Source organism: Mugil cephalus, chromosome 17 (genome assembly GCF_022458985.1).
Source record: "Mugil cephalus isolate CIBA_MC_2020 chromosome 17, CIBA_Mcephalus_1.1, whole genome shotgun sequence".
NCBI classification, from domain to species: domain Eukaryota; kingdom Metazoa; phylum Chordata; class Actinopteri; order Mugiliformes; family Mugilidae; genus Mugil; species Mugil cephalus.
This window is the reverse complement of record NC_061786.1, coordinates 4,916,407-4,937,663: the sequence shown is the minus strand read 5'-3', so window position 1 is coordinate 4,937,663 and position 21,257 is coordinate 4,916,407. Positions and strand designations below refer to the sequence as shown.

The 21,257-nt window shown below is 43.3% G+C and overlaps 2 protein-coding genes across 2 annotated transcripts; both read left to right on the top strand.

The window, feature by feature from the left end:
* The first annotated feature begins 1,553 nt into the window (after positions 1-1,553).
* Positions 1,554-15,768, top strand: LOC125024271 (F-box only protein 33). The gene is made up of 6 exons (XM_047612051.1): positions 1,554-2,127; positions 4,064-4,174; positions 5,322-5,482; positions 5,632-5,840; positions 6,040-6,337; positions 6,927-15,768. Exons 1-6 carry the CDS (start codon positions 1,685-1,687, stop codon positions 7,190-7,192), a joined length of 1,488 nt encoding a protein of 495 aa, XP_047468007.1. The 5' UTR covers positions 1,554-1,684; the 3' UTR covers positions 7,193-15,768.
* Positions 15,769-16,310: 542 nt separating this feature from the next.
* On the top strand, positions 16,311-21,134 carry pnn (pinin, desmosome associated protein). The gene is made up of 9 exons (XM_047612048.1): positions 16,311-16,478; positions 16,891-16,968; positions 17,114-17,185; positions 17,489-17,564; positions 17,935-18,029; positions 18,150-18,225; positions 18,594-18,749; positions 19,084-19,222; positions 19,318-21,134. Exons 1-9 carry the CDS (start codon positions 16,366-16,368, stop codon positions 20,541-20,543), a joined length of 2,031 nt encoding a protein of 676 aa, XP_047468004.1. The 5' UTR covers positions 16,311-16,365; the 3' UTR covers positions 20,544-21,134.
* The last annotated feature ends 123 nt before the right edge of the window (positions 21,135-21,257 follow it).

Below are 21,257 nucleotides of genomic sequence, written 5' to 3'. Positions count from 1 at the left end.
CTAAACCAAAACCACTATTATTAGAAAAACTTCTCGTTTCACTTCCAGTTACCACTGTCTCCTCAAAATGCTGTCTTTAGACTCTAGGGAAGCTGCTTGTTTCACCACTATCAGTCCTGTCGGAGTTTATTTCAACAACTTGCTCACTCTTTATTATCCTTTTTTTACATCATAGGCTACCTGTAAATAAATATGATTTTTTTTTTTTTTTTTTACAACAGGAAATAACAGGATATTATTTTAGGAAGACTATGTATTTAGGTAGTAAAACCAACATTTTTAAAAATCCACGCATCCTGTATCATAGTGTGACTTTGTTAGTTTACATGCACTGCTGCCTCTGCAACCACTGTACCAATATGGCTTTAGGCCGTCTTTGTAGGCATGTTGCCCCACAGTCAATGTGGCATCTATGTATATATGTCTATAATGCAAACTATATGATTTGGCTCTGAGGGATTTAGTTTGGAGATACACGGCTGGAGGTGGGAGATCATCATGCCTGGAATGTGAGTTGGGTTGAGTTGACAGGAAATGGAGAGAGCATCCTGCTTTACCAGAATACGGCTAGTGTGATTTGACGCCATATTGCCGCTTAGTAAATCACAGTGGAAAATTCACTAATGGTGATGGTAAGACTCTCCAGAGGATGACAGTCAAGCTGTTTCCTTCTGCAACTCTACAGACATGACTCACATCTAAACCCACAGCAGCTAAAGAATACAGATGTTTCAGACCAGATTCTACAGATGTAAAAATGTAACTTGTAAGGCAATTTACAAGTGGAACTTCAAGTTCTATACCTGGTGAATTGCAGGTGTTGCTTAGTAGTTCACAAATGTTTCCAGATCCAATGGAGCTTGATAGGATACTGTATTAAGAAACTCCTGAGGTCTGGGTTTGGGGGTCGACCCAAGAAGTTTCAAAGCTGTAAGCCCTCTCAATTCAGTTGTTTGTAATTGTCCTTCCATTACAAAGAACTGAATTCAGAGCATGAAAACTTTTATGAAGGAGAGATTTTAGTTTAGGTAAATTTGTCAAAAAATGCCAATTTTATCTTTTTATCTTTTTATCCCATTTTATTAATTTTGCAGTATATATAGAATATCTAATTTTCTTCGAGTTGTTCACTATCATGTCTCCTGTAGTGTTGTTTTGGTCTCTCCGTGCAGTCTGCCTTTGCAGTGGTTATGAACTAGAGGGGTGTGTCCGGGTAGAAATAACTCCAAAATAAAGATCACGTGTTGGCTCGAGTTTTTACTGCCGAGAAATACCGCCCCCCCGCGGAGCACAGCAGAATGGCAAAAATAACAGCCTGTCCGGACGAAACCATTCACTGGACAATGCAACGATGCCAACACAAATTGGCCCGAATGAAAGATTTTTTTCACGAGTGTCTTAATATGGTTTAATATGTAAAGCCATAATCATAATGTATATGCATATTAACGCAGTTTTGTCGTGAATTATATTTTTTAATATTTATTTATTCTGTTTTGCTCCCCTTGCCTTGAAGATAAGTGGTGCGTTCCAATAGTATTGAAGGCAAACCTGAAAAACGGTTTGTTTTTACCGAGAGCAGGAAGCGTCGCTGATGTTCACCTCTACTGCACCTCTAAAACAACGGTTGCAACATTTCTTTTATAGCTGGTTGGCTTTAGGGCAGTTGTTATCTTAGCTCGCCATGGCTCTGTGTGGGGGCGTCGGAGCCATGGCTTTGCCCAGCGAGCTTATCGTGCACATATTCTCCTTTCTATCCGACCGAGACAAGCTCCGGGCCTCGGCCGTGTGCTCACGGTGGAGGGAGTGTCTCTTCTACCCCGCACTGTGGACCGAGCTCAAACTGCGGATAGGAGGCGGATGTAACGGCGGCGGCTCCAGCTCCGACGAGACCCCGAGGCTGGAGTTCCTCATGCGAAAGTTTGGTTCTTTCGTGCGGGAGCTGCAGCTGGACCTCGCGCCGGTGGAAGGTAATCTTAGTCACCTGAACAGCGACCCGTCGTCCAACAGGACGGACCAGCCTCCCGATCCCAACAGCGACCCGCGACTCTCGGAGCGATGGAGAGACGCCATGGCTACCTACTTGGACCAGGTGTTGTGCGTGTTCACTGGCATCCGAAACAACAGGTACCACTCGTTTCACATTACGGTTTATTTGTTTTTATTCGGTTTCAGGGATTCGCACCACACATTCGTTGTTGAAATGTTCACGGTTATTTGTTGCGTCGCAGCGAGTTAGCAACTCGCTAGCCTCGTTAGCTATAAACAAACCCTGGCATTAGGAGTTACGTAATGGTGCCGTCAGTGTCTTTGCGGTGGAGCCAGCAGCCAGCGTCGTGCAAGACATTTAATGGTGTGTCATAGCTTAGTCCGACATGTGCCGCCATCAAACACTGATGTGCGGATCAGGTCAATGCCAGTCAAACGCTGCTCTGCGTTTCTTTTGTTGCCAGTTCTGCTTTGCCATGTTACATTGCTGTCCACACCAGGACATACAATGCAACACTAGTGGTCTCTACAGAATGCTTTGTTGGCTATGACCTGCTGACATCAGCACTGACACACATATACAGTGTGTTTGTAGACATATTTAGCGCTGGCATTTTGGTTTATACTTTACCGCAGCATGCATAAAAATATCCCCACTCGCATCATGACTGTGTTAGTTTATTTTGGAAAGCCTTTGAACGATGAGACTGATTCCAGCACAGCATCCCAATTGCCACTTCTCCAACATTCTCCATTATTCTCTACAGTGCTTTGTAGTACGGAAATGGTGCCCTTCCAAAGCTGTGAACCTATGTCTTGGTTATGCTGAGGGGGCGGAAACTTATCACTGCCTGAATTCATCCTGTCGAACAGTTTCTCTTTAAGAAGCCTACAGACGGACCTCGTCTGTGTCTCAGCTCCACTTTACACTCACTCACTCATTGTTTTTCGCATGTGTCTAAGTCAGACCAATCCAGATGTCGCCATGCTCGACGAATTTGTTTAATTTCAGACTGATCGCAACAGAAGTGGAGTTGTTTCCAGTTGCTGGCGTTTTTCTAAACATTGGATGGTGGTGACTGGATTTCACAAGTATCTCCGATAGCACAAAAGTCAAACCTTTTTGAAACAGGACACAGAGTTATCTGATTTCTTATACCATCAAGAACAAACAGTTTACCACCAATCAGGGCAAGCCATTAGGAAACAGCTGTATCTAACTTCAGCTCTGATATCAAACTAGAGAAGTTTGTGTTTGTTTCGATAAACACATTGATCAACTCGGCTGGCATGTGTTCAGAATGGGTAAAAACACACAACACTGTGTTCCTTTTTGAGGGCACTAAGCAGTTCCACATGAGGCTGCAAAGCTCTACTCAGCTGATATAAAGGAAGTAGGTGCATAAAACACAATGCCTCACCTTGTAAGTAGGCTTTTGTCATATGTGGCACACACAGTGCTTGCTGAATATATCACCATCAACACTGATGTCGCAGAAAGCGCTTGTGTGTATCGTGACCTCTGTGCACACACCGACTGCATCAAATTTTCATAGCATCAATTTTTGGCATAAAGCCTGCTGCTTGATCTTAGCCAATCTATTTTAAGTATCAGGATATAAAGGGCTGTAGACAGCAGTGCTGCGAGGTGCAGGACAGTCACAGCTCTGTGCATCAGAGAAGGCTGCTCAACAGTCTACAGAGCCAAGGCCAAATTCCTCAAAATGGCTGCAGTTTAACAGGTGAACCCGTTCTAAGCTGGTTGGTAAGGAAAGTTCAGCTCTTCTGTACTGTTACTGCTGTTGCTTCTGTTGATTTGGAGCATCCCTTGTGTGCTATGGGGACAACCAACTTACTGAAATAATGACTTGCACAAATGTTGACAGAACAAACAGAAAACGGACGTCATCCTCAATAGATAATTTGCAATGTCACACGAGTGTAAGATAAGTACAAATGCAAAGGTACGATATAGACGATGGAGTAATCCCACCGATTCTCCATTGGCAAAGCGTCTTGTTGCTGTAAAACGATCTTTAATTCTAACATTGTCTCTCTCTTTTTCACTCCATAGGAACCTGCAGAAGCTCAGTCTGTATGGAGACACATTCATTCTCCAGCAAGAGGGCCTATTGGACAGCTCAAACCTGCACCAGATACACCAGGGGGACAAAAAGATCAATGAGTAAGCCTGAGCATTCAAGTTTGAACGCAGTTTTCTTCAGAATGATGTGACATGATATTTATGTAACACGTTATATTGTTAACTCAATGCAAAATTAAAAAAGACACATTGTCATCATCTGGTTAGAGAACACACAGAAAAGCACACAATGTGTGTAGCTCGCAACAAACTCGGCTTTCTGCCAATAAATTGTGTAAGATACATGGCAGCAAGGTACAGATGGTGGATTGCAACAAACCCTGTGGGTTTGTTAAAATACTGAGAGCTGCGAATGATGATGTCATGGTGTATAAATAATCCATTTGGCAACACACTGTTTGGCAGAAATTGACCCTGAAAAACTATTTTGAGATTCTGATCAAATCAAAAATTTTGCTTGCACCAGCGAGTCATCGTGGTTGCCTCAGAATTCGCCTGAATAGACCATCTTGTACAATTTGTTGTATACCTGTATGCATATGTGTTAAGTGTCAATTTCAGGACTACTTATACACAGACTACTGACTTTCTTGGGTAGTTTATTGATCATTTTGAGCCTCCATCGGCTTATTTTTTTTATGCCATTCTACATCTCTTTCATAGCTGTCAGAATGTCATGGGGTTATTTTGCAGCTCAGTAGTAGTGTGAAAGTGGTTTCACACCAAAGTGAGATATCACAGCATATAAGTGCTGTGTGCTTTTCTCTGTAGGTCAGGTCACTTTATGAGCTATGGAAGCTGCCATGTGACCAGCTTACAGTACATATGTGCATGTTTTTAGGCTTCACAGCCTCTTCCAGAATTTGTGTTGCACAAACAATGAAGAGTTTCTGTCTGGTACACCATTAGGTAGCTATCCATTAGAGGCAGCACCTGTTAGGATACTCTACTGACTAGGGCTGGGTGTAAAATATGTTTGGATTCTAGACGATTTTAATTTTAAAGATCCTATGTTTAAAGATCCATTTTTAATACATGTCTTTTCATGCACACCCTTGTGAGAAATCCCACTCTTGCAAGACTGATTTCACATGACAAGTCTCGCAAGAATGCGCAAGGGAAGTAGTCTATGGCCATTCTTAGCCCTGCTACTGATCATATGGTTCTTGGGAGTGTGATCAGCTCTTGAGATGAACTCTAAATTTGCCTTCCTGTCTGCTCTCAACAGAATCCAGCAGTTGTTCATGGAGTTGTTGTCCAACAGCAGGCAGCTGAGGTGGTTGTCCTGTAGCTTCATGTTGGGTCTGGTGACTCCCTGTTCATTAGCCTGCTTGTCAAACCCTTCAGCTGAGACTCTGCAGCACCTGAGTTTACTTGACCACCAGTTAGGTATGTATTTGTCTGGTATATGACAGACTTTATACACAATGTATGTATGAATAGTGGAGTATAATGGTGGATAATAATGAATTGTTGGAAACTGACAAAGCTAGCTCCTATTGTAAGTTCTGACGACGTTTCTTTTGAATTCTTCCCAGGTCCAATCATCTCACCATCAGAGTTGGATCGTCTTTCTAACCTTCGTTCTCTGGCTTTGGATTTCTCTGACTTCACGTCTGAGCTTTGCGGTTTGCTGGCATCTCCACGCAGAACTCCACTGCACCGTCTTTCCCTGCTGCTCAGCGGTGCCGCCCTGGAGTTCAAGCCATTAGAAGGAACAGCTACAGAAGACGATTGGAAGGCACTGGTAATATAACAATTTACAGCTTTCCTTGTGATTGCTTTGGTTTGTTACATAATTGTTGCTGAAATGCCTTTTTGTGTGAACAATTCAAGCAGTTACAAGTGAATGAAAACCTAGCGTGAGGAACTGTGGTACCGTTTCTGTACTGGAACTTTGGCATAATAATAGTGAATATCAATCAAGCTTACCTGGCTTCCTGCAGGTTCGTGTGAGTGCCAACCTGCGAGTGTACATCATGGCCCTGGAGGTCGACAGCTCTGAGCTCCTCAGAATCCTAAAGCCAAGCCTTCCCCTGGAGCGCCTTCACCTCGACAGTTACAGCACACTGGTGACCGACGCCACTCTGGAACTCATCTCTCAGCAGTACAACAAAACGCTGACTCACTTTCTTCTCCTGAGGGATGGCACCAACTTCCCTGACCTCAGCATCAATCGCAATGAAGACCCTTTGGTTCTCTTGGCATGGAGATGCACTCAGCTGGCTGTACTTGTGATACATGGTGAGTTCAGTTTATTTCAGAGATATTAGGAGACCTGCGTGGTCTGTGCTTGTACTACATTGTGGTGGTATATAAGTGAATCTAGTGATACGGAGAAATTGGTTTGGGTTTGAGCACATTGGCAGTTTGCAGAAATGATTTGCTGAAATGCTAATTTTCTAGAGGTCTGTAGTGATACTTGTCTAACTCTACATGGGAGTCATTGGGGCATTGCATTGAGCTGTAAACACAATGTTTAGTTTCTAAAAGTCAGAATATACTCCTTTCCATGATTCTTCTGCAGTTCTCGCTCTGCTGCTTGTTACTTCTTGTTTAGTCAACTATTTTCATGGTAACTAAAGCTTGCACGATCGTTTTGGTCTACAAATGTGGTTATTGTCAGGGCAATTATGAGATGAGGAAGAGACAGTGAAATGAAAAGGAAGTTAGTCTTAGAAGTAGTTTATTCGCCAGTTAATAAGGTTTTCATTTATTCACTTTTTCACTATTCGTTATACTGACTTTAAACCTGACCAGCAGATTCATTATTAATCTTTAATATTTTTTAGATTAGTCCAGTGCTCAGGAACCTGTCTCTGTCTCTCTGAAGGTTACACTATATGGTCTCATAACCTGGTGGCCATCTCTCGACTGCGAGGCTCCAGTCTTCGTGTCCTGACTGTCTCAGAAGAGAGCATCGACTTCGACCCGGACCAGTCCGTGTATGTGGAGGGCGACCCAGTCCACAACCTGGTCAAGGAGGTTTCGCTGGGCCTAGGCCGCGTCTGGCACCCATGCCTGGATTCCAGCCTGGTTTTGGCCGAACCGACCCAGCAATTCCATCGCGAGCTGCACGCCTTCAGCATGGGCATGTAGACAAAGGTTGTTAAACCCAACACGTCACAGCCTAAACGGTGTCAAGACCAGGCCAGACCAACAAAGTCAAGGTCAGCTGAACCCGAGCCAAAAGCAGACAGAAATGACAAATCTAACGCGGATCTTAAAACAATCTATAAATTGCATACATGTGACCTGATGTGAGCGGATTGTTTTTATTTTAATTTTTATATTGTGTTTCTCTCACAGGGGTTTTAGCACACAATCAAGTCCTACCACTTTCCAGTAGATCCCCTGTTTTCTTGCTTTACCTTTTCGTTCTATTTAGTTTCTTAGAAAAACAGACGCAGCTTTTGATGTTTTAAATACATTTTGCAGTTAAAGGTCTTCTATTAAAACTGACCATTGTATTTAAACTATATTATTCATTCAGTTTGAAGGAATGTCACTCTGACCTGACTACAGGGAAGACTTCACAGATTTTAATTTGTCTGCTGAAATTGGTCGTCTTTCTGCTTCAAGCGCCCACTTAGCCCAGTCTGGTCTGGTCTTGCCCACAAGTATTCAGAGCTCTCTCCTTCACCTTAATAACCTCCAGAGCCTCTGTATTGTGTAACTTTGATTCGTTTCTTGTGTTTCTTTCTTTTTTTTTTTTTTTGATTGTTTTCCATCCCTCCTTGCTCGGTGTATAATCTTGTTTTTCCTGCGTGGTGGTTCCCTTGTCCGTATAGGCTTTGTGTGTATTTAAATACAGATATATTATTATCCTGCTCACAGCTAGAACAGGAAAGACAGGCAGGTTGAGTGAAGACCCATAGGGCTTTGAATGGGGACGTGTGTTCAGACACAAGCTGTTAGCTTTAGTAAAGTATTTTTCTTTGGAGCTCCACTCCAGCAACTCCACTCCCACTGGACGGTGTAAACTAACCAATCAAAGACTTCCTAGGTAATACAAACATAGCTGCTTCTTTTGTTGCTCTGAATGAGTACCTTGTGCACTCGTCCACTAGGTTGAGAGTGTTACCAGCAGGGTGGGAACCTCCACTGTATAATGGCTGACTTTGGCTTCTAATGCAGTTTTCAGCAACAGCCTTGTCGGCTCCATGACTCAGGTCATTGTTAGGAGAGTTGCATTTCAAACCCTATGTGTTTTTTTTAATTTTTTTAAGTGAGGGTTTCGACCAGTTACCGATGGTGTTATGGAGAATATTGTTACATGATTGCCGCCAAGCCACTTCCCACCCTGCTCACTTGTTGACTTCTTGGGAAACCTCACCAGTCTAAATGGGAAGCCTCATTTAGCAACAGTCAGAGCCAAACTATCTCACAATCTGCCCACAACAATACAATATACCACTGATCTATAGTGAGCTGGTAGTAAATCATTGCATTTTTCTATATTCAGGATGAATGTATCTGCCTTTCCAGTTAGCATGGCTGGTTCCAGAGCCCTTTAAGTTGTCACCTCTGTCATTTGGTGTACCACTGATTCAGATGCGGAAGAATCAAAGTGAACCATGACACAGAGTCAAAGAAAAGAACGGGAACGTGCACCATGATATGAAGGGCTCTGAGATCAAAGACCTCTTCAAATAGTTTTGCATTATTAAGAGAAAAGGGGGCCGTGTTCCATAATGCCATATTTGTGTGGGTTTTGCGAGGCTCTGTAACTGCTTCCAGATCCTCGGTGATGCCATGCTAAAATGGCTTCGTGCAGAGAATTCCAAACCCAGGTATTGCAGTCATGGTCCACAGCACTGTAGTTTGGAACCTGTTTTTTTTTTTTTTCAGTGGCATTTTTTGTATTTTGGAGTGGAACATTTCATGACTAAGAAACCGATGCACTGCATGTAATTTAACTTCTTATTCTGTTGGCCAGTCGCTTAGCTTTTTCGTTCTATATTGAATTCTTCTAGTATAGCTGTATTTGGCGCAGACATTTCCCAGGGCTGCCTAATAGCCCAGTTTGGGACATTGTGCGTTCCACAGACAGCCGCGACAGCTTTTTAGTTTTGAGACTGAAACGTCACCTACAACACAACAAGGATTCGGGGTCATGTTGCTCATGTCTGTGGCGAAAAGCGCTTCGCTGTCAGTCTCAGGTAGGCTTTAACATCACTATGACGAGGAGAGTGGTGTCAATGTTGCGTAGGATGTGAGAAACAATCAGCTAATGTGAGAAAAAGTATTTTTCGTTTGTTTTGTGTTATTTTATGTCCTCTTGAGTCACAGTTGCCTTGGAAACAGCCCCCTTTTTTTCTGGATACAGTTGCTGTCGTTGTTTATGATGTTGTTTATCTTGCCATCTGATAAACCCTCGCTCCGCCTTGGTTGGAGGGTCAGCAAACCTAATCATACATTTGTTTTCAAAGATTAAGGTTGGTAAAGACTAAAGAATGGCAAAACCAAGCTGCTCATTGCACGTGTTTTCTACCTCCAGTAGAAAGACGTTGTTGGGGATGGAGAGTGGCTGTGGATTGGAGGCAAATCTGTGCCATCAATAGAGGGCCTGCTGGGCCTAATTAATGTCTGAAGCGGTCGGTTTTCTGGGATGAAATGATTCCTCCCTGGCACAGTGGATCTTGTCTGGCTGAGCTTGTCCTTAGTATTCATTCACCAAGGCATGACTTTGATTAAATTCCTGAGGGAGTGCCTTTATTCAAATAAATGAATGCTTCCCATGCTCTGTGGAAGTGCAGCCATGTTTGTGGCACCGGCCAGCCAGCGTAGACCCGATCGCTTTTGCTCCAGACAGATATGATTAGTCAAGAACTGGGGTCCAGGATGGCAACGTGTGATTCTCCAGTGTTGTGACTGCTCGATGGTTATATGCGGTGACAGCTGCACCTGTGTCTGACGGCTGACTTGGGATTTTACCAGGAAAACACAAGTTGATTTGAGATTTGTTAGCTGATTTTCCTGAGTATGCGGGCTACTGTCAGAAAAGTTACCCTCCCTCCCCCCAAGTGGCATCAGCGCAGACATAGTTGTATACACCATGGATCTATGATGGACCATATCAAGGTAAATAGTTTACGAAGTTGACCTGCAATCTTTGCCCTGATATGGAGCCAGCGTCACAGTGCTAGCACTTTGCTAGCTTCAGAATGGACTGGTCCTAGTGATCGGCCTCTTGATACCAAATGTTTGTTCGTGTGTTAAGGGACCTTGATGGTTTAGCCGTGATAATCTCTATAGTCCTTGGTTCATATCTCAGGATAAATGCACTTTGGTACCAGGAGTTTCTTTTTAAGGCTGTCTGTGGCTGTATATAGCACTGTACATTCAAACACCTGGAGGGGACTCAGATACCAACATGACACATCCAGACCAAAATATGTTGGTTTTTATCTTATCTTCCTTCTCCCCTCCTCACTTTCCCTCTCATCTCTTTTAAGAGCTCCACTTTGATTCTTTTATGTGAGGCATTTAACCTGTTAGTGTTTATATTGTGTATAGATAAAAGCCACTTAAGGGGTGGAAAAATCACAGCAGTTTTTAAGTCGAATGTAACGTCAGACAAGGATATTCATCTCAGCTGAGCTAATGGATTTTTACAGACATCTATTTTTAAAAAGAAGCAGATTTTACTCCCTCCTCTGTTTCCTGTCTTCTCGGGTCTCTAGGTGTTACTGGCTCCACGCAAGAAATCAGATTTTGCTGTTTGGGTCGTCCAGCCTTGGCCTTGTTGCAGTGTTTCAACACAGAATAAAAGCAGGGGATGTTTGCCTGATACAGTAAGGTTGAGCACATTAAAGTCTTGATTTTAGCTCTGATTTTCCCCAGTGTCAAAATGTATACAAAGTACTGTTCATAGTCATAGAGTATTTATGCCACAGAACTGGAGCTAGACGTTTTTTGAAGAATTCGTGGGGAGTTCTTTTCCTGTCCTTGCAAGGAGAGAAGAGCGGAGACAAAGTTATGCTCAGCACGGCAACGCTAGCAGGCAACTTACTTCTGGTCTAGCTGCTTTTTAAACCCCAGCTCTCCACAAGTGATAGCCCTGTATTAGGCGTTAGTGGTTGCTGTGATAGTTAGTTCACTCTTTAGGGAACCAGCGTTACCAGTGGCTTAAGGTTTCAGCACCCGCGTTTCCACTTCTTTCAGAGCGTGCCTGTGTTCGCTGTGCAAGTTTCCATGTATATCAAGTAGAAAGGTGTGAATAAGTTGTGTATGTAAACAAGTGGTCAGCCCGTGCAGCCGTCATACATTTTCTGCATGCCTGTGTGTAAGTGTGGGTGGGGTGGGGTGGGGTTGGCGGGTGGGGGGGGAGCTTGCTCGTGTTCAGCCGTGTGGCATCACTCCCATCACAGCAGGAAACAGGAACAGAAATCGTTCGTTCTCAGGGTACAGTTGGTCTTTTAAAAAACAAAAGGAGGAGAATGGAAAGTAACGATGCTCAGGCCTCTAGCTCTCTCACGTGAATATTATGAGTCACTGGATCTGTTTTCCTCCATTGATGTGTTCTAAGCTGCCAAAGACCACAGTGGAACAAACTTAACCCAGACACAAATCTATCTGAAGTGCCCACATACACACACACTCACACACACTCACACACACACACTGGCTGGGGACTGTTCCAGTATTCCTTTTCTGCTCTACACCTCCTTTTAACACTTTCTGTTCTCTCCTTCTCCGAGTATCTTCCACTGAACTCTCGTCGACTAATATTCTCTTCGTGTGTCCACGCCCTGCCCCTCGCTATGCTTCGAACCATTCTGTACCAGACCGGGTTAAATGTCAGCAGTCTTGTCCTGTGGTTGGAGTGAAAACAGACCAAAGCAGACCTGTAAGCAAAGGTTTGGCCCATCTTGTGTTTGTGGCTGCACCCTGTGTTAAGAAAAATAAGAATATTTGTTTTGGAAGGCATTATTGGATGTTTATATTCAACATGACACTTATAGGTTAGCAGCATTGTTGCACGACTTGTACAGTGTGGCCAAATACTTACCTCTGAATGGCACTCAGGGTCCACAGTGCATGTTGCCAGGCCTGTCCAGTCCAGTCCAGTCCAGTCCAGTGTGGTGCAGTTCTTCATTGTGACAGAGGTTTAAGCAGAGAGGTCTGGAGTCGGACCACTCGTGACCATACTCTTACTTCTTTCTCTTTCCTGTCCAGCACTTGTTACACTGTGAGGAGTGAGTGAATGTAAAACTAAAGGCGAACGGGACAAAGCGCTTGGTTCAATCTCAGAACAAGTCAGGGATTTAAACACTCCCACAGATGCTTCCAGAAGTTACATTCTGACAGGTAGCAGCTTCCCAGCCGGGACGATGGCCAGTGTGTCTGATGCGCTGTGTAGTACGGCCCGTAAGCCAAGGTCAGATACGATCGGAAGTGTTTACTTCTGGGCTCTTGGACCTCTAAAGTGATTCGCTGCTAAAGATCCGCTAGGAACAGGACATTCCACACGGGGCGGGGGGTCGCTCAGGCCATCTGACTAGCAAAAATTGTATTACATGGCTACAGCGTCTGCATGAAAATTAGACTCTATATACAGATATCCTATATTTTTTTTACTTTTCGTGGGATTGAAGACACAGCTAGTACTGACGAGTCACACCAGAACAGCAGCTGGTCTGGGCAGAGGTGAGGTGTGATACCATTAAGAAGTGGTCGTGTAGAGTGTGCCGCTCTTTCAAAGGTCAGCTGTGTTTCTAACGGATGTATCCGCGATGCCATGCTTCAGCATCCTGAGGCCATTTCTGGGGCCTTTTGTGTCCGGTACACAAAAAAAAAACCTCACATCTGAAGACGACATACTATGAGTGTGCTAAATACGAGGGCGTTAGTCACAGCAGTAACAGTATATATTCACTGTGGTTACGCGAGAGTGTAGACTGAATTTATTTATACAACGTGTGCAGACTGAGGTTTGTTCTTGACTATGCTATACTGTGTTAACACAGACGGACAGACTGACGCACAGCAGGCGGGGCCTTATTTTCAATCAGTCCTGCCACACAAATCACAGGTCTGAAGGCTCTAGACATGAGAGGAGGTGTCAGTTATTCAGGAGACCATTACCAGCAGTTACTGTATATTTAAGTGGTTGTAATCATTTCAACCTGCCCTTTGACCTTTCTATTTTTTTTTCTGTTTTGCTTTGAGTTTTTTTCTTATTACGTGCATTCATAGAGTGTTCTCAGAAAATAGCAGGGCCTGATGAGTAATAGAATCCACAGAGCTGGCCTCTAACGCAGTCCATCTGAGTCCGCTGCCAGTGGCCGTGTATTTAACTCTGTTGTGATTGCAGAACTGTAAAGATATGGAGATTTGTTTGCATGATGGTATGTGGCCATATACAAAGAACTGGGGTTGGAGACTTGGCCAATACCGGTACCACTGACGTAGACGGGAGCGAGTGTGTCTTATTTTAGTACCAAAGCAGCAGACTGTCAGGTCTGCATCGGTCTAAACATGGAGCCTCGAGCAGACACTCATCAGACTTACTTTCATATCCACTTTGATCATTGCTCAGACTCAATGCCAACTGGAGTGTCTATAACTACCAGGATGTTTGCAATGTGCAAAAGAATCCTAAAACTAGATGTAGAGAAATGGTAGTAAGATGGTTCTGGGCCTAAAGCCTTCTCCAAAAGACATTAAGGAATGGCTTAATGTTTCTGCAGAGACAGGGTTTCCTCATTACAATCTTCTGTTCGTTTTGGGGTTATTATTATTATCATTATTTTTTTATTTAAATGCTTCGACCACAAACTACTACCAGTAAATGCAAAACTGAATAGCCTCTCAGAGCGCTGCACTCACGTGAGAATGTGGCAAATCTGATTAACATCCTGATATCTTTCAGTAAGAGAAAAACACTGGATGTGCATTGCACTGGTATGAAATCAGTCCTGCCTATTAGATATTTGTATGAGGCTAGATTCTCAGTGAAAAGGAGGCTCACACTGAGAGGAAGTTTGGGTTCTCCAGTTCTCAGCTTCAGACTTTGCTGACACTAAAACGGTTTCCTTGCCAGTATATGATGATGATGATGATGATGATGATGATCTCAGCATCTGTGAGATATTAAGGGTATAGTCACAGACTAGCTACTGTCAAAATCACTCTGATCTTATAACCTGGCAAGTTGTGTCAGCAGCTCTGGTGCATTAGTGATATTCTTGCAGCGCCGGGTTATAATCAAAGAACTGATGGATATTCATGGTTAGTGTCAGCCAGCAGTCTTCATTTAGGGTTCAGCTACTGTGGTTCTGATGTGTCTGGCTGGTAAACAAAGTCTTTCTTGTCAAGTTTGGAGAGCCAAACCTCCTAATTAGCCAGGCAGGCAGGCCTGCTGCCCGGTCCAGCCTCACAACTATGCAAGAGGAATGCATATAATCCACACTCACTTAATTTGTTTTTTCCTTTTTGTTTCAGTTTTTATATTTTCTTTTTCTCACTATCACGCAGTAGAAATGAAGATGTAAACTAATAAGAATTTGCAATGACAATACTTGGCCTTATGATGATTTATGAAATCTTATCATTTAATTTTAAGATCTTTTGATTCTGGTCAGCCAGCCCAGCGACAGCAGCGGTGACGGCGGGCTCACTCTTGGTCTCTGTGAGACTGGCTAGACGGCCCCAGTTTTATCGTGGTACGAATGTTGTGCATTTGTTTAAAATCAGGACAGTTTGCAATAACAGCAGTCTTACTAGTGGCCACAAAGGGGCACAAGCAGTGCTGACAGCGCCCGGCTGCGTCTTTAGAAAACCATAGAGGAAGAAATATAAACTATATAAATAGATATATAAAGTCACACAGTGGATATTTGTATAGGTTTCAACAATGCATTACCATGGTGTACTCTTATGCAACACATGTCCGGGTTCAATTTATGAACATGAAGTATATTATGAAATCACACAGACTTTGTAAATCAGAAGCTATGTTGTTGTATGTTTTTTGCAGAAATGGTTTTACCATCGTTGTTGTTGAATATTCTGAGCATAAAGTTCCTGTGTGATTCTGTTTGTTAAAGTGAGCACATAGCACTGGGTTCTTGGTTTTCCTGAAAGCACGGAACCAGACTTGATCCAAAACACAGCCTCGTTTACATTGGGGAAGCTTCCTAGAACTTTATTCTGTGCAGAGGTTTTAAAATCAGTCTGCATTCTAACTCGCCTGAATTCCAGCTTTCACACAGAACAAGGTGTGGTTAATAATTTGTCCGACAAAGGTTTGGTTGCTCTGAAACCTGGATTATGTTTTGTTTTGACAGAGAGTTCCACCCTGTCAAATTCCCACTAATGTGGGGAAATAAACGTATCTCAGTTGAGGACCTGACTAACCCTTGATGAATTTTAAGTCTGAAATCCTACAAACCAGTTATTTGGAATCTTCCCAGCTGTGTTTTGGATTAATCTGCAGGGAAAGAGAATCCTCTCCACCTAAGAGGACCCATTTTATCATTGAGAACAGTGTTGATCCATGGCTGTGTTGTGGAGAAAAGGGAGGGTGCATTACAAACCTCAATGTAAAACCTCTTAGCTGACAGATTGCGTACACTTGAGGGGTCAACCTGCCGAATGTTGATTTGAATAAATGTTGAATGAATGCTTCTCTTCTTTTAGTCAGTGAATAAAAAAACATTAAAAAGTCACTTGCTTCCCGTGTCCTATTTTCGTCTTTTTCTGGTGTTTTAGCTCATCGTCTGGGTGTCGACCCAACTTCCTCTGCCCACAGAATCCTTGCTGCAGAAAGTTGGTCTGGTGTCACTCGGTTGGGGAATGACTATTTCCGTTTTGAAATGAAAAAATGACAAAGAGAGAGCATGAACAAAAAGATGCTAAACAAATCAAAAGTAAAACTGGACTAAAAGACACAGAGACCACATGACGGCAAACTAAATATAAAGACAATAAGAAGAAGAATGGAAAAGTTACAAAGATAAAGAAAAATAAGCTATATGACATCAAGCAGAAAATAGAAAGGCTACAAATATACAGAGAGAAAAAATGAATCAAAACTTAACCTAGAGAAATGACATGACTTTGATGTCTATCAATAGCAGTGCACATTCACTGTATAGTAAAACGTTTAGCGCTGGACGAAGCGTTAGCTCAATTTTTAAGCAGCAGGTGGCGGTAATGCCCCGTAACATCGCATGTCAACTCCAGTTGGAGCCGATTGAAAGAGAAGAGTCGGGGAACGTAGAAGAAGACGGCCACGTGATTCGCGCTAACCGACTGGAGCCAAGATGGCGGTGGCGGTGCGGAGTTTGCAAGACCAGCTCGAAAAAGCCAAGGAAAGCTTGAAAAATGTGGACGATAATATCCGCAAATTGACCGGACGTGACCCCAATGAATCAAGGTTAGCTGTCTAAAATGTTATTTCGCGTTTGACGCATTTCCAGGGATACGCTAACTAGCATATCATTCAAACATCAAGCGACGTGTGCTCGGCTAGCATGAGTCGGCTAACCAGGAAACATTTCCAGCTCTTTGCATTTTCTGGTTAATTAATTAGAAACAGTTATCAAGTTAAGCACACGTTTCTCCGAAATGCAAAGTTATCCACACCAATGAAAACTGCCCATGCATAACCCAGGAGTGAAATACTAAGCGCAGTGGCTCAGCTATGTTTAGGCCCCAGTGGAGGCGTTGTCCGAGTTCCGCCTCTTAAATAACGGCGAGAGACCGAAATTAACCAGTTGCTTAAACGATGTAAATTGGACTGAATTGTTTTCGGTCTCATCATGTTTTTGTTGCTGCTGTGTCTACAGACCGGGTCAGGCCCGTCGAGTCGGCGGTCCCATGGCAGGCCCCGGAGGAGGTAGAGGACGAGGAGTCAACCTGCTCAGGTAACCCGCTAAAGTCGGCGAGTCGACCACGCAGCGTTAGGAAAGGCGCCGTGGTAGTTTTCGTCCCTCGTACTGGGGTTGAAGTGAAACTTTCGTAATTATTTGTAATGGTGCTCTTTAATAAAAGACCCTTTTCCTGTCTCAGGCGTAGTCTCTCGGACATTGGAAGCGGCGGCCCCCCTGCCAAGCAGAGAGACATTGAAGGAGCCCTGCTGAGGTGGGTATTGGCATAATGCAATATTATTGTTAATATCATTAACATATAATATATATCAAATATAATATTAACTTATTAATGCAATATTATTATTCATTAACTCTGCACGTTTTTTTTTAATTATTTATTTAAATTAGTTGTAATAGAATGGCCTGATGGTGTTTCTGTTGATTGATTTATTGATATTGCGTAGATCCCGTAATTGAACCATTTGGATTGTTGGCTTTCTGGCACATATAAAAGCAGTAGTTTTTGTTTTTGTGAAGTATTTATCTTGCGTGTCTATGTTATGTGTGTGTGTAGATTGGCAGGGGACCAGAGGGCCAGGAGAGACTCGCGTCACGACAGCGATGCCGAGGATGATGACGATGTCAAAAAGGTAAAAATAGACTTTTTGTAACGCAATTGCAGCATCAAGGAGCCTCGTGTTTACAGTTTTCACCTCACCATGTATTTATAACTAGTATTGATGGAACAGAAACCTGAAAAAAAAAACTTCTTCGAACATTAATGGTCAAAAATTATTGTCATATTTTTCAAATTATAAAGTCTAGTAGTGTTTGTGGTGTTTGACATCTGGGTAGTCGGTTTTCAAAGCCAATATTTATCAGATGGCTGAAAGTAGTTCTGTCTTCCAGAAAAAGATTATCATGATTGACTGCTAAGACATATTTTAATGCCATTTTTTTTGGTCAAAGACAAAACTGTCCCAACAAATCGACTCAATGTATGTTTTTTACTTTCTGCAGCCGGCGTTGCAGTCGTCCGTTGTAGCTACCTCCAAGGAGCGAACGCGCCGAGATCTCATTCAGGATCAAACCATGGATGAGAAGGGCAAGCAGAGGTAGGCCCATTCAAGCCGTGAGCTATTACGATCATAGTAGTTTGTTTGCATCCACTGAGAAGTGAATGACAAATATATTAAGGAAATTGTTTGACGTTTGATTTGTGTGGTCTTGGACAGGAATCGGCGCATGTTTGGCCTGCTGATGGGGACCCTGCAAAAATTTAAGCAGGAGTCCAACGTCTCCACGGAAAAGGTGAGGAAATCCATCCTGTTTATTAGTGAACTGTTGTCTTTCTGTTTTATGGCTCACATGTCACAAATGCATAAATGTTGTGTTTTATTATGATTGTTTATTTTTAATATGAAATGTAATGGACATAATCAGAGCTGCAGTCAGGATCACTGTGCTATCAGTATCAGTTTTTTCAAGTTATCGAGGTTAATTCTCAGTCAAGTGTGGTTTAATGTAATGTAAGTGGTTACCATTGGGTTCTCATTTGCTTTCATTTTAATTTGTGAAACAGAAATTCAACTGCTAATACTGTCTTGATTGTGTTTCATTGTAGTTCTTTGTTTTTGCCTTTACCTCTTAACGACTGTCATCTGTTGTTGACCCCACAGCAAAAGAGACGTTCAGAGATTGAGCAGAAGCTCGAAGTTCAGGCTGAGACTGAAAGAAAGAAGGTGGAGAATGAAAAGAGGGAGCTGTTTGAAGAGAGGAGAGCCAAGCAGACAGAGTTGAGACTACTGGAACAGAAAGTGGAATTAGCTCAACTAGTAAGAAAATATTATTTAACATGTTGATTATTTAAAATGCCAACATGATCCGGTTGTATATGCTACATTGGTTTTCTTAAATAATTTCAATTGAATTTTGGCTCTTATCTTGGCAAACTAATGTCATCACAAAGTCCGTCTTGAAGCTTCTGTGTAGCTTCCAGTTGTATGTCATTATATTCTTCAGCAGTTTGTCGTATGTGTTTCTGTTGCAGGAAATCCTTTTAATTGTAGCCATTTTGATAAAATAGAAATGTTGGAACAGAATGTAGGATTTGCTTTAACTAAGCGTTTAACTTTAAGACCTATAACGGTGTTTTTGTGCCATCCACAGCAAGAGGAGTGGACCAGCCACAATAATCGCCTGGTGAAATACATTCGCACAAAGACCAAGCCTCATATCTTCTATCTGCCTGGAAAAATGTGCTCCGCAACACAGAAACTCCTCGAAGACTCCACCAAGAAACTAAATAGTCAGTAAAGTTTGTATTTTGGAAATGCACTTAATGTTGCGGTAATGTCTGTTGATAAATCTGTAACCTGTACATTTCTAATTCTCACTTGGCAGCTGTGTTTGAAGAGAGGCGTGAGGCATTTGCCGAACACCTCAGCAAGATGGAGTCACGCCCCAGGCGACAGCCTCTCCGTGACCAGGATGGCAACACAGCGGCAACAGGAATGGACCAATCGACGGAGGGTAAGCCAGCAGGTCAGGGAGTCAAGCTGACAGGTAATAAGGGTCGTGTAGAGATGGAGGAAGAGGATGAGGAAGATGAGGAGGAGGAAAGGGTAAAAGAGGGGGATAGTAAGGTGACGGAGGGGGATAAAGGGGAGGAAAAAGAGGCAGGAGGGAGGGAAGTTTTGAAGAAGGTGGAGGAAGAGGAGGAAGGGATGGAGCTTAGTGAGCAGGGGGGTGGGGAGAAGAAGGAAGGAGAGGATCAGAAGGAGAAGGGAGACAAAGAGGTGAGTCCAGGATCTGAAGAGATGGAAGTGGAGCAGGGGGAAGAGAAGGAGGGCAGGGGGAAGGAAGAAGAGGTAGAAACAGTCAGTAAACAGGAGCCTGTAGACATCCGTAATGAAAAGACTCCGGACACCCAGTCCCCTGAACCCGCTATGAGCACTCGAGAAGTACCAGACACCAGTCACCAGCCCAGTCACACTGCAGGGGAACCAGCAGAGCCATCTCCTATGACCCAGGGGGCCTCCCCAACCCCAGAACCCCAAACTGTACCCACCACGCCTGCACAGGATCTCAGCGTCCCTGGGTGTGAGGTCCAGGACTCAGAAGTGGTGAATAAGGCAGAACAAACAAAGACAGGGGAAGAAGTCTCACAAAAAAAGCTTGATTCCAAGGGGGCCACCCCAGCCAAGGAGGAAGAGGATGGTGGCAGAGGGAGGAAGAAGGATAAAGATCAAAGAAAGGGCCGCAGTCGTAGTAACAGCTCTTCGTCGTCCTCCTCCGGCTCCTCCTCCAGCGGAAGTTCCTCTTCCTCCTCCGGATCCAGCCGCTCCTCGTCGTCTTCTTCATCCTCATCTTCCTCATCATCCAACAGCAGCAGCCGAAGTCGCAGCCGAGACAGTGGAAAGCGCAAGAGGAGACCGTCGGATAGAGTCAGGGACAGGAAGAAAGGAGAAGAAAGAAGTCACCATAAGAGAGGAGGGAGCAGCGGAGGAGGGAGGGACTCGAAGGGATCCAAGGAGAGGAGAAAGAGAAGGAGCGAGGAAGGGAGGGGCAGGTCGTCCCGGAGCGATAGGGATCATAAAGATAGAGACAGGAAGGACAAAAGACGCTAATTTGGGTCGACTGTAAAATGCAGAAAAAATTAACCTCCAAACTATTCACAACAGGGGTTTTTAAACTAGTATGTGTCATTAAAACTTTTCAACTAGACCCACTGAAAGTTTTAACATAGGAGGACATCTCAGTGTCTATATGGAAATATCAGAATTAAATTGGAAAGAATGGCTGGTTATTTTCTTCTAGCTTGCTCCTTCTACTTGGCAGAGAAATGGCCCTGCTGGCCACCGTACAGAGCCAGTCTGTTATGTTGTCCTGCCTGAGGTAGGAGCCACTAAGAAGATCATTTTAAATCCAGATGAGTTATCCTTAGTTTGAGATTTGTTTTATAAAGATCATTGTGGCACGATGAGGTAGAAATGTTGTAGAATGATTTTTCTGTTTTTTCATCTTGGTCATTAAGCCTTAGGCTGGGCTGTTGGTGGTGACTGTTCACATACAGTAGTTGTATTTTCAAGTTGTTGTGGCAGCACTGGTATCTCCAATGTCAAGTGTGATTCGCTCATATATTGGGCTTTGAAAGTTTTCCCCTTTTTTTGTAATGACTGATAATCTGCTTCAAATAAAAGGTGAGGTATCAATGGAAATGCGTGTGGAGTTTTTTAATCAATGAATTATTTTCACAAATCTAATGTCCTACTGCACAAAAATGTCCCATCTGAAAGGTTAAAATCTTGCATTTTAAACACAATAGTTCAATAGGTCAGTCT